At 41.0% G+C, this 16,469-nt stretch overlaps 1 protein-coding gene and 1 long non-coding RNA gene across 10 annotated transcripts in view; both read left to right on the forward strand.

The window, feature by feature from the left end:
• The window catches only part of AFF3 (AF4/FMR2 family member 3), a 561,464-nt gene that overhangs the window by 527,046 nt on the left and 17,949 nt on the right, over positions 1 to 16,469 (forward strand). For all 9 annotated transcript variants that reach the window (XR_005597307.1, XR_005597308.1, XM_039533253.1 and 6 more), the window contains one exon: positions 12,796 to 12,859. Coding sequence is in view for 7 of the 9 variants with exons in the window: in XM_039533253.1 (XP_039389187.1) it covers positions 12,796 to 12,859 (64 nt within the window). In the remaining 2 variants the exon portion in view is untranslated. The remainder of the gene's footprint in view (positions 1 to 12,795; positions 12,860 to 16,469) is intronic.
• On the forward strand, positions 1,047 to 9,127 carry LOC120402855. The gene is made up of 3 exons (XR_005597329.1): positions 1,047 to 1,397; positions 6,516 to 6,625; positions 8,785 to 9,127. It is a non-coding gene; the product is annotated as an uncharacterized LOC120402855 (long non-coding RNA).

The raw sequence follows: 16,469 nt of genomic DNA on the forward strand, positions 1-16,469 counted from the left end.
AGGCCAAGATGGGATTGGTGATCAATTTTCTAGCCGGAAGCAGGAGCAAGAAATCAGGGTCAGAGTCAGGTAAGGTTGCTGTGACTGGAGTCCCAGGGGAGCCAATTGAGGTCACTCAATTAGGGTGAACTGCAAAGAATGGGGCAGACAATCCCCAACGCTGGTGGATATTCCAAAACTTAGATTTACCAAGTCAGCACAAAATAGCTTCTATAATACCTCACTGGCTATCCAGAAGCCAACAACCTTAAAGCAGTTCCCTTAAAGCAACCCAGCCTTAGGCCTCCACCCAGACACCCAAGTCAAATATGATGAGGATTACTGAAAATCTTATTAATCACACAAGAAAGTTCTACCAATCCCAAAGGATCAGACACATCATCTCCCAGGTTAATGAATATTTCAGATCTGACCCAAATAAACGCTATAGCCAATTCTTATTAACTAAACTAAAATTTATCAAAAAATAAAAGAGAGAGAGTATTGGTTAAAGGTTCAGGATACATACAGACATGAGTATAGTTCTTGAGATTCAAATTCATAGCAGAGATGATGAGCTTTATAGTTGCAAAGAGTTCTTTCAGAATTAGTGCATAGGCTATAGTCCAATGTTTATATTCAGGGAGATCCAGTCAAGACTGGAGATCTCAATCTTGGGCTTAAGCTTCCCCTGCATGAAGCATCAAGCAGATCTGAGATTAAAAGGATCAGGACCCAAACATCTTTATACAGTTTCAGGCCTTCTTGTGATAGCTCAGAGTCCTTCGGTGAACAATAGGCAATTATGGGGACTTTTAAATAGATCTATTTCCTAAGCATTGCCAGTAATTATCTACACAAATTAACATAAGGCAATTGCCTGTTTTTCCACCATTCACAGATGATTTGCTATACATTTCAATGAGAGATGAATACAGTAATGTTACTATGTTTACAGTTCATCTAAATGTTAATATGCCCTTTTTATCTCTGAATCAATAGCCATAGTGACAGACAGGAACTGTCTGTTTATGCAGCTAACATTCTACAAGATATAAGTACACACATACAATTAGTATCATCTCCAATTCTCTAAAAATACAGGTTTCCTTTTCAAAGTTCTAGCCTATCTAGCATGGAATGGCACTAATTACCATTCACATACTTTCTAACATGTATCTAATGGTTGACTTTGGGTCATTTGTCTTGCAGGATGCTTAACCCTTTCTGGTCATGCATCACAGAGTTGCCAATTTTATGTATTCCTGGAGGTTCCATCACATGTCATAATGTCATAATCATGTCAGAGGCCAGAGATCAAAGGTAGTATCAGGCTGGAGTCAGGAGGCAAGAGTCAAGGTCAGAGTCAGGCTGCGATTGGAGAGCAGGAGACGAGGCAAAGTCTGGAGTCACAACAGGTCAAAGTTGGTGTGATTTTCCAGACAACTTCTTGGGCCAACCCCTAGGGTTAAATAGGGTGTTTGGCCAATCAGAGGGCTGCAGAGTACTGTCACTTTGGCTTCCTTGGATGGCATTTCCTGCCGAACCTACTCTCCACAGTGCTCCCTGGCTATAGCTCTGCATGGCTTCCTAGTGGCCCTGTGAAAATAGCAGCCAGGCCAGCTTTTGCAGACCCAGGTTCTAGTCCACAGACCCTTTCACCCACAGGCACTGATGTAGGCTCAGGACCTTATTGTGTTAGGCACGGTACACACCTCTACTAGAAAGGACAGTCTTTGCTCCAAATTGCTTATAATCTAAGGGAATTCAATTCCTGCCTCTCAGAGATTTCATAGATGGCAAATTGCTTAACCTGTCTATGCCTCATTTCCCCATCTGTAAAATAATCATCCTTCCTTCTTGTCTATCTAGACTGTAAGCTCTTCAGGGCAAGGACTGTACCTTACTGTGTATTTGTACAGTGCCTAGCACAATGGCACCTCAGTCTCACCTGGGACCCACAAATGCTACTATAATACAAATAATAATTATAAAAATTAGTATTTTACTTAAGTAAAGTTAGTGATAAATATCCCCATCTTCCTCCTCCTCCCCCACATCATTAATTGACTGATAAGTTTCTCTGCAAAGGTATACCTTGAGGAGAAGGTAGTGGCCTCCCGGATCAGGTCAGAGGCTGTTCTGTGTGTAATGGGAAGCACAGAAGAAGGGGCAGAGATGTTTGGTGGTCAGATATTTCTAAGGCGATGTCTACACTGTGATAAAAAACCTGCAGCCCCGAGTCTCGGATTCCCATTCAGCTAACTTGGACTCATGGGGCTCAAGCTGTAGGGCTAAAAATTTCAGTGTAGACATTCAGGCTAGGGCTGGAGCCTGGACTCTGAGACCCTCCCCCCTTACAACTTCTCCTATGGGCTTCTGAACTGTGTACTTAGCCTATCTAGCTAGGTTTTTAGATCATGCCCATCACGGTGATACCTGAGTGCCTGAGCACCTGTTTTCTTCCACTGTTCCTGGCCTAAATCAAACGCTAGCACAAGATTCCTAATTGTTATCATTCTGGAAACAGCCATATTTTCCCCTTGAATGCCTGTGAGCTCTGTCATTTGAAAGGGTTATAAATATGGTGCTCCTTCCCAGCTGCACACAGAGAGTAGCCCACCTCACATTTATACTAAGCAGTTGAATTTTTTCATTTGTCTTTATGTGATCTTCTTTCTCTTACCTGATTTTTTCAAAGTCCTTCCAGAGTAGGAGTGCAATGGTGCAGTCAATCTAAAAGGCTCAGAGCTTTGCTGGTGCTGCCTCAAAAATGGCTGGGGATGGGCTAAGAGGGGTAGGACTAGTGTAGCCTGTACTGATGGATTCCATTTAGCCCTGATTAGACCTTTAAAATGCCCTCCTTGCCCCCTCCAGCACAACCACCCTTGAGTGCCTGGGCTGCAAAGTACACAATCCTCGGGTGAATCTGGCCCTGCATTTAGAATTATGATTTAAGTTGCTTTTATTACATGCAATTGTTTTACATTATGGAAGCACTAGTGTGGTTTTTATAATACTTCAGTAATGCTATCTCTGAAGAACATTAAAATATGCACTTGGCTACAGTTTTGATGGTTCATTGAACTTTTACTACCTTTTTTAATATATCCTCATAAAGCACCATACACAGCGAGAAATAATGTACAAATGGTAAATTATGCAAATAAAACTCAAAACTACACAATATATCAAAATAGGTGAAAAATGTGTGTTTGAATGCAGTTATAATTAAAATTGTGTATTGGAATCTAAGCTATGTAGTACCTGGTAAATCCAATGATGTTGACTTCCAAAGAGATTGTTTTTGTAAATACTGCTAGATTATTTTGTGAAGTACTGCTTTTATTGATTTGCTTTGTATGATTAATTTCTGACTGCATGAATTTACATTTCTTTTGCTAAATTATCTGCTTGACTAAATATAATTCATGGAAGATGGCAGATGACCGAGATGGTAAAGGGAGGTTCTCATACTCATTGTAATCTGGCACATATATACAGTACATAGAGAAACACACACACAAACTTGCATTTCACCTGGGTAGTAACACCATTCTTAGGATGTCAGCAGTCCGGAAATTCTAAAAGGCTGCTATTGGAAGGAGAGTGATTATAATGCTTAAAGCCATGCTACCTCATGCTGTGATCATGTGCAACATAACAAGTAATGGGCATGCTGTATTTCCTGCTGGCTTTTGACAAGTTCCTAAAGAAGGTGGTGGTAATACAAGTGAAAGGACTTGTGGACAGTAGCAAATTGTTTGATAAATTTAATCCAGGAGTCAGCCACAGACATGGTCCTGAGATTGCCCTTGAAAATCATGAATGATCTGCATACCACTGTGGAAAAAGAAGCCTGTCCTTGTTGTACTATCAGAACTCTCCGTGAGGTTTTTTACTTTGTAAATGACTAGATTCTATGGCACTGCCTAGGTGACTAGCTAGATGTGACTGAGAATGTGTTGAACTGGTTCCAGCTGCATTTGATGGAGCTACCCAGTCAGTATAGTTGGGTAAATTCTCATTAAGAGGAGTTGGTTTCATATAATGGCACATTATTCCAGCTCATCCCAATGAGAATTCACCCAGGTTCCTGAGTTGGCACTGATGCTTGGCAGCCTTTCTATTGCCTTTTAAAGAGCAATGTGAGGGATATAGTCTGTGCTGTAACTCATCTCTGCTTTGCTGAAGAAGTCTATAGCCATATCAATATTGAGATATTCGGAAACAAAAAAGTTTGATACACAGGTAAGGCTGTAAATAGATTATCAAAAAGTTAATTGTACACACAAACTGAAGTCACAGTTTTGCTAAAAAACAAAGAGCCAATTTTGTTCTTACTTACATTGGTGTAAATCGGGACTAATACCATTGAAGTCAATGAAGATATACCAGTGTAAGTAAGGTTTCAGAGTAGCAGCCATGTTACAAAAGCTTATGCTGAAATAAATTCGTTAGTCTCTAAGGTACCAGTGTAAGTAAGAAGATAATCAGGCCCAACCCACTGAAAAACAGGAGACTGTGAATTAACTTTACAGAACTGCCATTTCTGTTACTCACCCTCCACCCCAATTTAATAAGCATCCTAATACCTCCTGCCCCTTTAGCCCTAAATAATTCCTTTCCTTTCCCCGGTCTTTCAGTTTTTCCCGTGCTGAATTGCAAGCTCAGCTACAAGCACCTTCTGGCAGAGAACCCCAGGGGCACACTTTAGGCTAAGAATCCAAAGTGGGTATAGGCTCAGCCTTCCCTTTTATTTCTCCTCAGCGATCGAAGGATTTCTTACTTCACCTCAGGATGCCTCCCAACAGTAACATCCAAAACAAGCAACAACTCACATATTGCTTAAGTAAAAGGAAGTTATTCCATGTAGGAAAATGAGAGAATCCATGGGAATAAAAAGTCTGAAGTTACCACAAATACTGGTATTCCCACAAATCTCATTGGGGAGGCCCAGTCACAGAGGAAGTTTAGATAAATGGAAAAGATCTTAAAAGATGTACAGATTCAAAATCATTATACCTGGATAGCCTGTAGTACTAGAAAACTTTTAACATACTCTGTTGTGATTACCTGTGAAATTCACGTGCATCATCTCTGAAATGTATAATATATTAAGTGCACAGGATCTGAACTAGACATGCTGAATAATTAAGTTGTCCATGGATTCTGGACAATGTGTAAGGTGCACAGGGGATGTGACACAGCTGCTAAGTTCTTCAGATCGTAATAGTCCATCGTGCTCCTGAGATACTGTAACTGCAAGAAGCCTACAAAACATTCTGAAGATTTCACTTCCGAACATCATAATTTTTAAATGATCTGTAATGCTGGATTTAAAGGAGCGAAAGGCACTTGTGTACAAATTGCAAACCCAGACTAAACAGGAAAATTCAAACCTTCCTTGTTTTGGAGAGAGTCCATAATAAAAGAGCATTAGAAAAATTTTAAACCAGCCAAAACATGATATTATTGGCCTGCATCTTAAAAACAAAACATCAAATTTACATAAAATCTAACAAATTTCATTTTAAAACTCTCTCACAGCATACAAATATGTAAACTGATTACAACATTTGCAGATTTGTGATACTGGATTTCAAAATTAGAGTTATAATAGATAGGCACATTTTTCACTATGGAGAGTTGAGTGCTTCTTCATAGGGTGTGCATGTGTTGACAATGTAGACATACACATACATATTTCCTTAAAGAATCTCTTACTGTTAATATCTTGAAGAAATCTAAATGTGGCTGTATTTCTGGATTTATGAATATGGACTTTTCTATTTAAATGAATTGGGGACAATATCACAACTTAGAAAAATATGTTTTAATTCAATCTTGCAATCCCCTACGTCTACCTCCAAAGTCACTTTAAACGACATAGGTAAAATCTGTGTGAATTAGACCTAGCTCTAACAATTAATATGTAATTATTTTAACCATTGCTTCAGCTGAAACACTGACTCCCAACATTCTGAAACTTGAGGAAAGTTCAGATCCAGATGCAAATCTAAATTTTACAGGTTGGGCCTATCTCTATAAGTAGTGCCAGATTCTGATACCCTTACTCCTGTGGGGTAGCACCATGCTCTACAAGTAGTCCCATTGACTTCAGAAGGGTTAATCATGGAGTAAGCTACAATTACTGTTTGAAAGAGAATTATATTAGAGCGCACTAGGATACCTTTAGTGCACACCAACAGTGTCTGTACAGACTAATTAATGAGCAACATATTAGTGTGCTTTAGAAATTGCACCCCCATAATGTGTATTACCCAAAAAGTAGACAAGCCCTTTGGCTCAGTGCATCGTGGCAGAATCTGCAAAGGTGGAGATTATTACTTAAATAATGCATGTCTCATGTTAATACTTTCCTTGCTAATCATAACTGCAGAATAACTTGGTAATCATAGCTCTGGAGCAGTGTCTATGCTGTTACAAGCTAGCAAGCAATTTACAAGTTTTACAGTTAACTTCTATATAAGTAGAATATAATTACTTTTCATTATCTTACTTTGCTTTTGCAGGCTGTCAGGACACTTCAAACAAACAAATTATAGACACAATGTATATATGCATGGTGGTGGGAGAAAAGTTTGAATGACATGAGTTTGGGATGATCTTGCAAGTGACAAAGGTGATAAATCCAAACATCTGCCAACACTTGCTATCCATATTTTGTTTCATAGAATCATAGAAATCTAGGGCTGGAAGGGACCTTAAGAGGTCATCTAGTCCAGTGTTTCTCACTGACCGGTCCGTGGACCAGTGCTGGTCCCTGAGATCACCCTGATACAGTGTAGGAAGGTCCCTGGTGTCAAAAAGGTTGAGAAACACTGATTTCTAGTCCACCCGCCTGCTCTGAGGCAGGATTCAGTATAACTAGACCAGTTCTGACTGGTGTCTGTCTAACCTGATCTTTAAAATCTCCAACGATGAGGATTCCATACATACTAGGATAATTTGGGGGTCTCAGTGGGCACAGGAGATATTTTTAGCTGTGATGGATTGGGAGGTATTGGAACGTAAAACCGTCATTAGTCCAGCCCTGCAATCTTGGAAAAGGTACCATCACAAATCTGGGGTGAAATTCCACATTGAGGGGGACAAAAAGAAACATTTTGAACTAAGATGTTATTTTTTTCTTTTTCGTTTTGTTGTTGTTATGGAAAAGCAGTAGACTCTCCTCTGCACAGTTAAGATTGCAACTAGTTCCCATTATAGAGCATTTTTCCCTTCCTGTATCTTTGAAAACTGCTAGATTTACTCAAAAAGCAAAGGCTCTGCTAAATTTGAAGAAAATTTTTATGAAATATTTTTTGTCCGAGGTAATTAAAAATTACCCACATGTCAAATTTTACTTCTGTCTAACCTTACTTAAGCCTTGGCTACACTTGCAAGTTAGAGCGCATTAAATCAGCCCCGGGCGCCCTAACTCCTGAGGTGTCCACACTGGCAAGGCACTTAGAGCGCCTGGACTCTGCAGCTGGAACGCTCCTGGTAGTCCACCTCCACGAGAAGCATAGAGCTTCCTGCACCCTGGCTGAAATGCCAGGATGTCAGTGTGGATGATATGTTGCATTACTGCGCTGTGATTGGCCTCCAGAAACATCCCATAATCCCTTGAAGTCAAGTGGCCACTCTGGTCATTGTTTTGAACTCAGTTGCAGGCATGCGGATATCCCCTTTCAAAGCTCCATTTCTGAAAGCCGGCATGCTTATCTGCTCTGGGACAAAGCAGACCATTACTGTGGAATGCTGCTGCTGCAGAGGCAGGCATTTTTGTGTGTTTGTGTGAAAGAGAGAGGTGGGGTGGGAGCTGATGTTGGGGTTTCCCCTTCCCCCTGCCACTGTCACACTCTCTGCCCCCCAAAATATACTGTCTCTTCCCCCACATACACACAACACACTTGTCCCACTCCACCCCCCATATGAAAAGCACACTGCAGTCACTTGCACACTGGGATAGCTACCACAATGCACTGCTCTCTGTGGCATTGCAAGAGCTGCTAATGTGGCCACGCCACTGCGCTTACAGCCGACAATGTGAACACACAGCAGCGCTTTCCCTGCTGCGATCTCTGAGGGCTGGTTTAACTCCTGGCACTCTACATCTCAAGTGTAGCCAGGCCCTTAGCCTCCCATTAGTTCAAAGCCAGCTTGTTATTATACCTCCAAACTATAATTAAATCTCCTGGAATACATATGCAACCAGCTGCACACCAAGGAAACAGGTGAAACAAATTTCTTTCCAAACTGCAACATTTCATTATTAAGTATTAAGCACAGTGATTAACTGGGGGAGAGGACTCAGTGTTGTTTCTGTTGGTTTCCATAGCAGTTATGGATCCAGTACCACTCCTGTTATTGTCAGTGGGAGCTTTATGACTCATCCTATCCTGACGTAAACACTTCAAATCTACATCTTCGCTGAGCTACATCAAAGAGAAAAAAGGGGGAAAAAATTTAAACTTGGGAAATTCCTGTGACGCTGGCAGACCAGATGCCAGCTCATGCCAAGGCCCTTGGGCCTCAGTGAACGCTGACAAATGCATAGCTGGAACCAGCCTGGCTCACCTGTCTGTTAGTGGTGGTAAAATAGTTTATAAGAATTTGTTTAGTGTTTAGACTTAATGAAATGCTTGTAAGATGCTGCATGTATTAATCTTGCTTATAACATCTGTACCCCATGGCATAAGGTTATTTTAAGTGTTTGCATTGTAATCCTCTGTAATTGTGTAAATCATCAAACAAGAAAGGAGCATTAATTAATGTAGACATGCTGGCTTCCTGCAGAAGGTGTTAGGTCCTGCCCACCACAAAGGCCAACTGAGACCAAATGAGCCATTGTGAAACATCGAAGAATAAAGACGGTGATTGCTCCCCCCCCAATGCCCATGAAGCGGAGATGTGCAGGTGGATTCATCCCATCAGCTTGATCGCTGAGAGAAAGGAATAAAAATCCCCAACAAGAAGGAACTTTGCCACTGTGTTGCTTGAACTCTGAAGGGTGACGATTCTTAAACAGAAGCAAGAGATCCTCAGCTGTTTTGCCTTGGTGAACCCTAGAGGATTTATAGAACTTGCACATTACAGCAGCTTATATTACCTTTTGGAACCTAAGACTGTAACTCACTTGTGGGTGTCTGTTTACCTAGTTTAACCTGGCAAATAACTCTCATTTCTTTTCTTAGTTACTAAGTTTTTAATTAGCTTGTAGGCTCAGGGCCTGTGTGGGCAGCATAAGATTTAGGGTGGTCTTAACTGTTCATTTCCTTGCTGTGAAGTGCTTGGGTTATGTAAAGGATGTGATATTTGTTATCAATTAGCCATCTTAAACTATTTTTAAGGAAGGTTTTGAGGGTTGGAATATTTATTACACACTTGATAGTGAAGATTATGATGGAATCTTTTGTTGTCAGTTCGACAGATGAGCTACAGTCAGGTATTGTGGGTCCTGAGATAAGACCAAAGACCAATTGCAGTCCTGCAGCTCTGTCCATGGGTGCCACAGGTTAAAACAGTTGCAGATGAACTGTGCTCTGCTTTTAGCTTTATGCCTTGCACATTTCTCCTTGATTGCAGCAATCTGCAAGCTATCAAAGTCTTTCTGTCCAATGTGGCAGAGCTGCCGCCATCAGATCTTTTCATGCTCTAAGAGCTCCCAAGGTGAATATCACAAGATTGGAGGTTGGCCTTAAGAGTGACTTAGTAACATTATTTTGATCTGACCCCCAAACAAGTTCCAGTCTGCAGTTCTCCATAGAAAATGGCCTTTGATATTCTACTCTCAGACATACAATGGCCTTTGATATTCTACTCTCAGACATACAGACCACATGACTGCACCATCTCATCTGTGCTTTCCCTATAAAAGCTTGAATGCCTGTGATGTTGCAGCTCTCAAGGACCTCTGTGTTAGGAACCATATCTTGCCATTCAATTCCCATTATCTGCCATAGACATCATAGGTGGAATAGATCCAAGTGTTTTATTTGGCAGTGATAAGTAGTCCATGTATTGCAGCCATAAAGAAGTGTGATGATGACCATGGTGCAATCATATTTTTGTTTGCAATCTGACAGCATGTTCATTCCAGGGATGATGGTGAAGTTTTCCAAAGGCATTGCTGGCTGCACCAATGTGTTTCATCATGTCATCATCAATTATTGTGTCTTGGGAAACAACACTGCCTGAGTAGCAAAATTTGTCAGTGACCTTGAGTGGCATATCATCAATGGACGCAACTGGTTTAGTGGCAGTACTTTCCAGTCGAGACTGGACCATGGCTTTTGTCTTTGTTTAAGCTGATCGTTAAGCCAAAACCTTTTGCTGCACATACAAAGCAGTCCCTGAGCAACTGAATTTCCCTGAAATTGTGAGCCAATAGCACGGCCATCAGTAAACAGTAATTCACAAATGATTGTCTTCGTAACTTTTGTCTTCATACACAGGCAATGCAAATTCAAGACACCTCCATCCATATGGCACTGCATACAAATGCCACAATCAGTGTCTCTGAATGCATCTATTAGAACAGCTGCAAACATGATGCTGAATAATGTCAGAGCAAGAACACAGCCTTCTTTTGCTCCATTTGTGACAATGAAAGGAGCTGAGAAGCAGCCTTGGTCAAGGACACAAACCTGCATTCCTGCATGAAAAGATTTAATAATGTTGATGAACCTATCAGGGCAACCAAACTACTCCACATGCCATCTCTGTTCAGAGTCAAAGGCCTTAGTAAGATCAACAAAAATTACGTATGGGTCTTGATTCTGCTCACAACATTTCTCCTGAACTTTCCAGAGTGCAAAGATCTTGTCTGAAATACCATGCCCAGGGCAGAGCCCCCCTTGGCTTTCAGTAACTTCTCTGCACATTGATCAATTAACTGGTTTAGCAAGGCTCAGGTGAGTACTTTTCCTGCAGTGGCAAGGAGCAAGATGCCACATGGTAATTGCAAGAGGCTTGATTGCTTTTCCTTTTGTATAGGTGAATGATACATCTTTAAATTCCTGTGGCACAGCCTCCTGTTCCCAAAACTTTAGGTATAGGCCAGTGGCCTTCCTGATCAGCTTATGGCCCCACATTTGAAGCTCTCTGCAGGAATCCCATCTGGACCCGCTGCTGTGCCGTGTGACATTTGCTTGACAGCTCTAAGCAGCACACAACAACTATGTTAAAAGAACATTGTTAAGGTTGCCAAGTCCAGCACTCAAAAGTTAGGAAATGCCAGAATTCAGGTTGCTTTTGCAACCTAATTCATCCCACTTGTGTGTATGCATTATGATACAATCTTTAGTGACATGATCACATACTATTTTTTCCACATGACCCCTGCCTCATTCAGTAGCCAGGATGGCCAGCGCTCACTTAATGAGCAGCTTTTCAATATTTGTTTTATCCTTATTCAGTGTGTGGGCTGATGCCTCATTTACTGCACATTATTCAAACCCTGTTCTGAAGACTGAATTATTAATTTCTTCACGGGCTTTCACAAACATTAATTTATTTTCACATCACCTCTGTGAGATGACAGGGTATTATTATCCCCATTTTACAGACAGAACACTGAGGCACAAAGAGACTAAGGTCTAAAGTATCCACTAATTTAAAATGCCCTATTTGAGATACCTGTGATATGATTTTTCAGACCATGTAGTATTATGTAGCGCTTTATATGTTCAAAGCACTGCTCACATTGAGTTCACAGGGAGCTGTGAGTGCTCAGCACTTCTGAATGTCAGACCCCTGGGTCTCAAGTAAGGCATCCAGAAAACGAGGAACACACAATTAGTGATCATCTGTGAAAAATTTGGTTTAAGTGACTTGCCCAGCATTATACAGGGATTCTGTGGCAGAGGCAGGGATAGAATCCAGTTCTCCAGGCAGCAGTCACCTTACCCACGAGACCATCCTTTCTCTTCCTGCAAGCCTCTGCCTCATTCATGATAACCTTCCAGATTCTGCAACAAAATGAAGCAGGGGTCCATATACAAATAGTCTCCTTTACTACACAATCCTGATTCATACCCAGTGCATGTCCAACCTATGCACTAAATGAGGCTGGGATTCTGTGGAAAAAATAGTATGTGATCATGAAAAAACTGTATCCTAATGCATAAGCCCAAGGGGGCTAAACTAAGGTTGCACAGGCAACCTTAATTCTGGCATTTCTTAACTTTTGAGTGATGTGTATATATATAATGATACCTGTCTGCAGCTGCTTAGAGATTTGGAACATTAGAAGTAGTCCTGGCAAGTATGGATTAGTAGGCAAATGAGACAGTCAGATATTAAAAATGAATATTCTATATCACATGGTTGCAGAAATTAAGGAAATGTATCACATTTTCAGAACTGCTGCATGGATATTTCATAAAACATCTTTCATTCTAAACTGAGAAGGAATTTGCTTGTGTTCAAATATGATCTGAAAGTTTTCATCTGACCTCTTTACTTTCTTCCTTATTTATTTATTTTCATTTGCTTGCTCTGTTTAGTACCTGTGTCTGTTTTGAAGATCAAAACTGCACTAATTTGGGAAGCAGTTTATATCAGCCATAAAAACAAATTTTATTAACTTTTTTTCTTTGAATTATTAACTTCTGAAGAATGAGAACAGCCATAAATGCTCTTGTCTCCACAGGGAGTAATCTGGAAATACAAAATACATGTTTCCATTTTAAGTACGTTTTCTTTGCAAAAATGTTTGCAAATCAGGTTTGAAATAAGGGATAAAATAACTTGAAAATGTTTTGCACTTCAAAAATAATAAAATACATTCTTATTCTGCCTTCATAGACCACGCAATGCAGATCACTTTATGCAAGAAGCTAAACGGAAGAAGCATAAAGCAGACGCGATGGTGAGAACATTTTCTTTCTAGTTATGTTGTTCCGTATTATTTTTGTAATGGAACTTCTTCATCAGTGTAACACAACTCAGGTAATTATAAAATCTATTATCAGGATGGCTGGGCTTGTTAAATTAAGAAGTGTTTATACAGTCAAGTGTTCATAGCCCAATAAACTGTGACTTAAACAAATAACAACTTACAGGGATCAACTCTTGGCTAAATGAAAATTTCCATTTATTCCTTTGCTTTAATGAGTAGCTATAGTAATAGACCCAGATTTTGAAAGGTATTTGGGTGTTGTGGCTCTCAGTGTTGCATCACCTAACTGATTTAGGAACCTAAATCTCATCTTCAATGGGATTTAGGCACTTAGGAGCCTAAAACACACTGTCAATAGCACCTAAATACCTTTTGAAAATGCACCTAAATCCCTCTTGTAAATGACATGTAGGCTCCTAAATCAGTTGGGCATTGCAACGCTGAGCTCCATGGCACATAAATATCTTTTTAAATCTGGGCCGTAGCAACTCTATGAGATTTCCAAAATGTCTTTTTTCTTCAGTAGGGCTAGCTGGCTAGCCACTGGCTTGATATACCATAACTGTGCTCTGTGGGCCAGTCCAAAGCCCATAAAAGCCAAAGAAAAGATTCCCACTGATCTCAAAGGACTCTGGACAAAGCCTCACTGCTCCAAGGCCAAAAGACTCTAGTTTTCATTACAGATACTTCCCGCTAAAATAATAGCAACACAGAGATAATCATTTCTCTATTGGGCCTCTATGTAACTCCAGAGGAACCACCCTGACACAGCTGACCATGGCAACAACAAATTCCTGACCCTGGCTTTGGCTGCTGTAATGGGGCAGCCAAGGTTTTCCTATAACAAACGGTGACTGAGGCTGTATGTGGAGGTGCGCCTCAGAGACCAGGGGGAGGGACATGCTGGGGATGGGACTGAGCACGCAGCGCTCTGACAGATATTTAGCTAGCACAGCAGTCCCTTCGGCTGCTCTGAGCAGGGCATGCTGCCTCTGCTGCCCAGGATCTGGGAGCAGAAATGTGACTTGGGAGTCCACTTGCTTCAGCTGTGCAGAGCCTAAAATGCCCAAAGAAGAAGGAGCAGGCCTCTAATGTAGGATCCCAAGAAAATAGCACGTCAGACAGTTTATTAGTGCTCTTTTCCATGGTTTGTTCAGATTTATATTATTTTAAAGTGACTCAAGTCAGAAAATATTATAGAGAACTGTAAATGGTGCATTTCTTTAAGCAAAATGGAGACATTTTTGACATGAGAAAAAGGGTGTTCCAGTGATTAGGGCACTAACCTTTGACTAACCTGGGACTTTGGAGATGCAGGTTCAACTCCTGGCTCCATCACAAGTTTCTTGAATGACCTTGGGAAAGTCACTTTGTTTCTCTGTGCTTCAGTTCCCCAGCTCAGTTCAGTTCAGCTGTGTAATGGGGATAATAACATTTCCCTACCTCACAGGAGTGTCATGAAGGTCAGAATATTAAAAAGATTGTGAAGTGCTCAAATACTACAGCAGTGAGGCCATATAAGTACCTAAGAGAGATTGGAGCCAATGTACCATTCCAAAGCCTAATACCTTAGAAAGGAATAAGATCAACTAGTTTTTCACTTTGTGCAATAGATTTCAGCTAGATGACTTGAATATACGAATGGCTTTATACAGCCTTTTTTTCCACTTGGATTCTGATGGAAGAGAAATGGGGTCAGGGCAGAGAGGTAAATTTAGAATTCACCCACATCAAGGTGGTAGTTGAAATCATGGGACCCAACAGAGGGTGTCTAGAGAGAAAGAAAAGTCGGGGACTGAAGACACAAACTCCAAAGAATAACAGCAGAGAAGAGGAATCGGGTGTTAGAGGAGCCGCTGAAGGAGAGTCTGCAGGAGCAGTCATATAAAGAGCAGGAAAATGTGGAAAGTCAGTAGGAGAGAGTGATCGACTGTGCTCAAGGCAGCAGGTAGATAAAGAGTAATGAGAATAGAGGTGAACCCTTTACTAGGAGAAAGTCAATAGTGTCCTGGATCAGGCAAAAGAGAGGGGGAGAAACCAGCCTGGAGTGTATGTAGGAGAAAGACGGGGAGGAAGCTAAAGAAGGATTTCAGATGAGATTATTGCTGTTGAATAACCCCACAGAACTTTTAAAGGTACTGAAGCTGGTTCTGATGTCTCACTAGTATGAGACCAGAATCTGGCTGACAGTTATTTTCTAGAACCCTAGACTATTATATTCCCCATAGATTCCTTGATTATTTATTTCTGGCAAGAACTCAGAAAGGTTCAGGATGCCCAGGCCACAATTTTCAGAACTGGGTGCCTACAGGAGTTACCTAAATCCTTATTTAGGTTCTTGGTCATGATCTTTATTTTTCTAAGTTACAGAGTAATCATTACCTTTCTTGACTTAATGCCAATGTGGCTGATAAGCGACCTACAGACTGGGTTATTATCCTTTTCTAATAGTTATATCTCAGGTTTTTTTCTCTTTGTCACTAATCCTCCCGCTTCTGTGCTGAATTCTCTGTAGAGGATGCCTTTCCTTTCTTCTATTTTGGACCTTTCTGATTCTGTCCATTTTTCTCCTACAATGGAGCAACCCCTCAATGATTATTATTTGATAGTGTTATTTAATGTTTCACCAGGAGCCTTGTTTGTATTCTCATCCCATATTTGTTACTTTTTAACATTTCTTTAAAATGAATAAAAATATAATTGTGGCAACTTCCGTCTCTCTCTTTTAGGGTTTTATACTGCTACCCATCACTGTGGCATCTGAGAGCCTTCCACAGAAAAACAATAGCTATAATGAAGGCCCCAGAATACCTCATAGGCTACATCTACATTGCGAGCTGGAGGGTGATTCCCAGATCATGAAGATATACTAGCTCTCATCTGAGCTAGCACACTAAAAACAGTAGGGTATATGCTTGGCAGTAGCATGGAGAGTGATAGCAGTGGCATGTGCTAGTGTAACCCCCACACCTGCTGGGTGTGGTGTTGTGTCCCATTTCGTGGCACCAAGACCCTTAGAGAGAGAGATTAATGAGTCTGCCCTACAGCCTTAGCTAAGCCTGGTTGCTTTTAGCTCATGTGGTAGAGGCTCAGGCACTAAGCTCCAGAGGTCCCCGGTTAGATCTTGCCCCCCAATGACTGGGGTCTGTCAGAGTTACACTGGCAGCCCATAGTACATACCCACAAGTATTCAGGGCAGTTAGCATGGTGCCGTCATTGCTGCTCCCCATACTATCACAGCTACACTACTGTTTTTAGCATGCCAGCTCAGATGAGAGCTAGCACGGGTACGTCTGTGCAAGCTGAGAATCACATCCCTAGCTTATAGTGTAGACATAGTCATAGTGTTAGGCAGTTGGAATAAGGCTGAATCCAAAGCCTGCTCATCTAAAGCTTATGCAAACTTATTGAAAACCCTTTAGTCTAGAAATTAGGTAAGAAATCTTACAAGAACAGGCTATCTCGTAAACTCTCTGGTGTTTCCTTGTGCTGAATGGGTTGGAAGGACCTGAAGGACAGCCTTTCTTGCAATCTTTTGATAGATCTCCTTCTGGATCTTGACCGAAACCAGCTAGTGCAA

The sequence above is a fragment of the Mauremys reevesii genome, linkage group 1 (genome assembly GCF_016161935.1).
Source record: "Mauremys reevesii isolate NIE-2019 linkage group 1, ASM1616193v1, whole genome shotgun sequence".
Taxonomy (NCBI): Eukaryota; Metazoa; Chordata; order Testudines; family Geoemydidae; genus Mauremys; species Mauremys reevesii.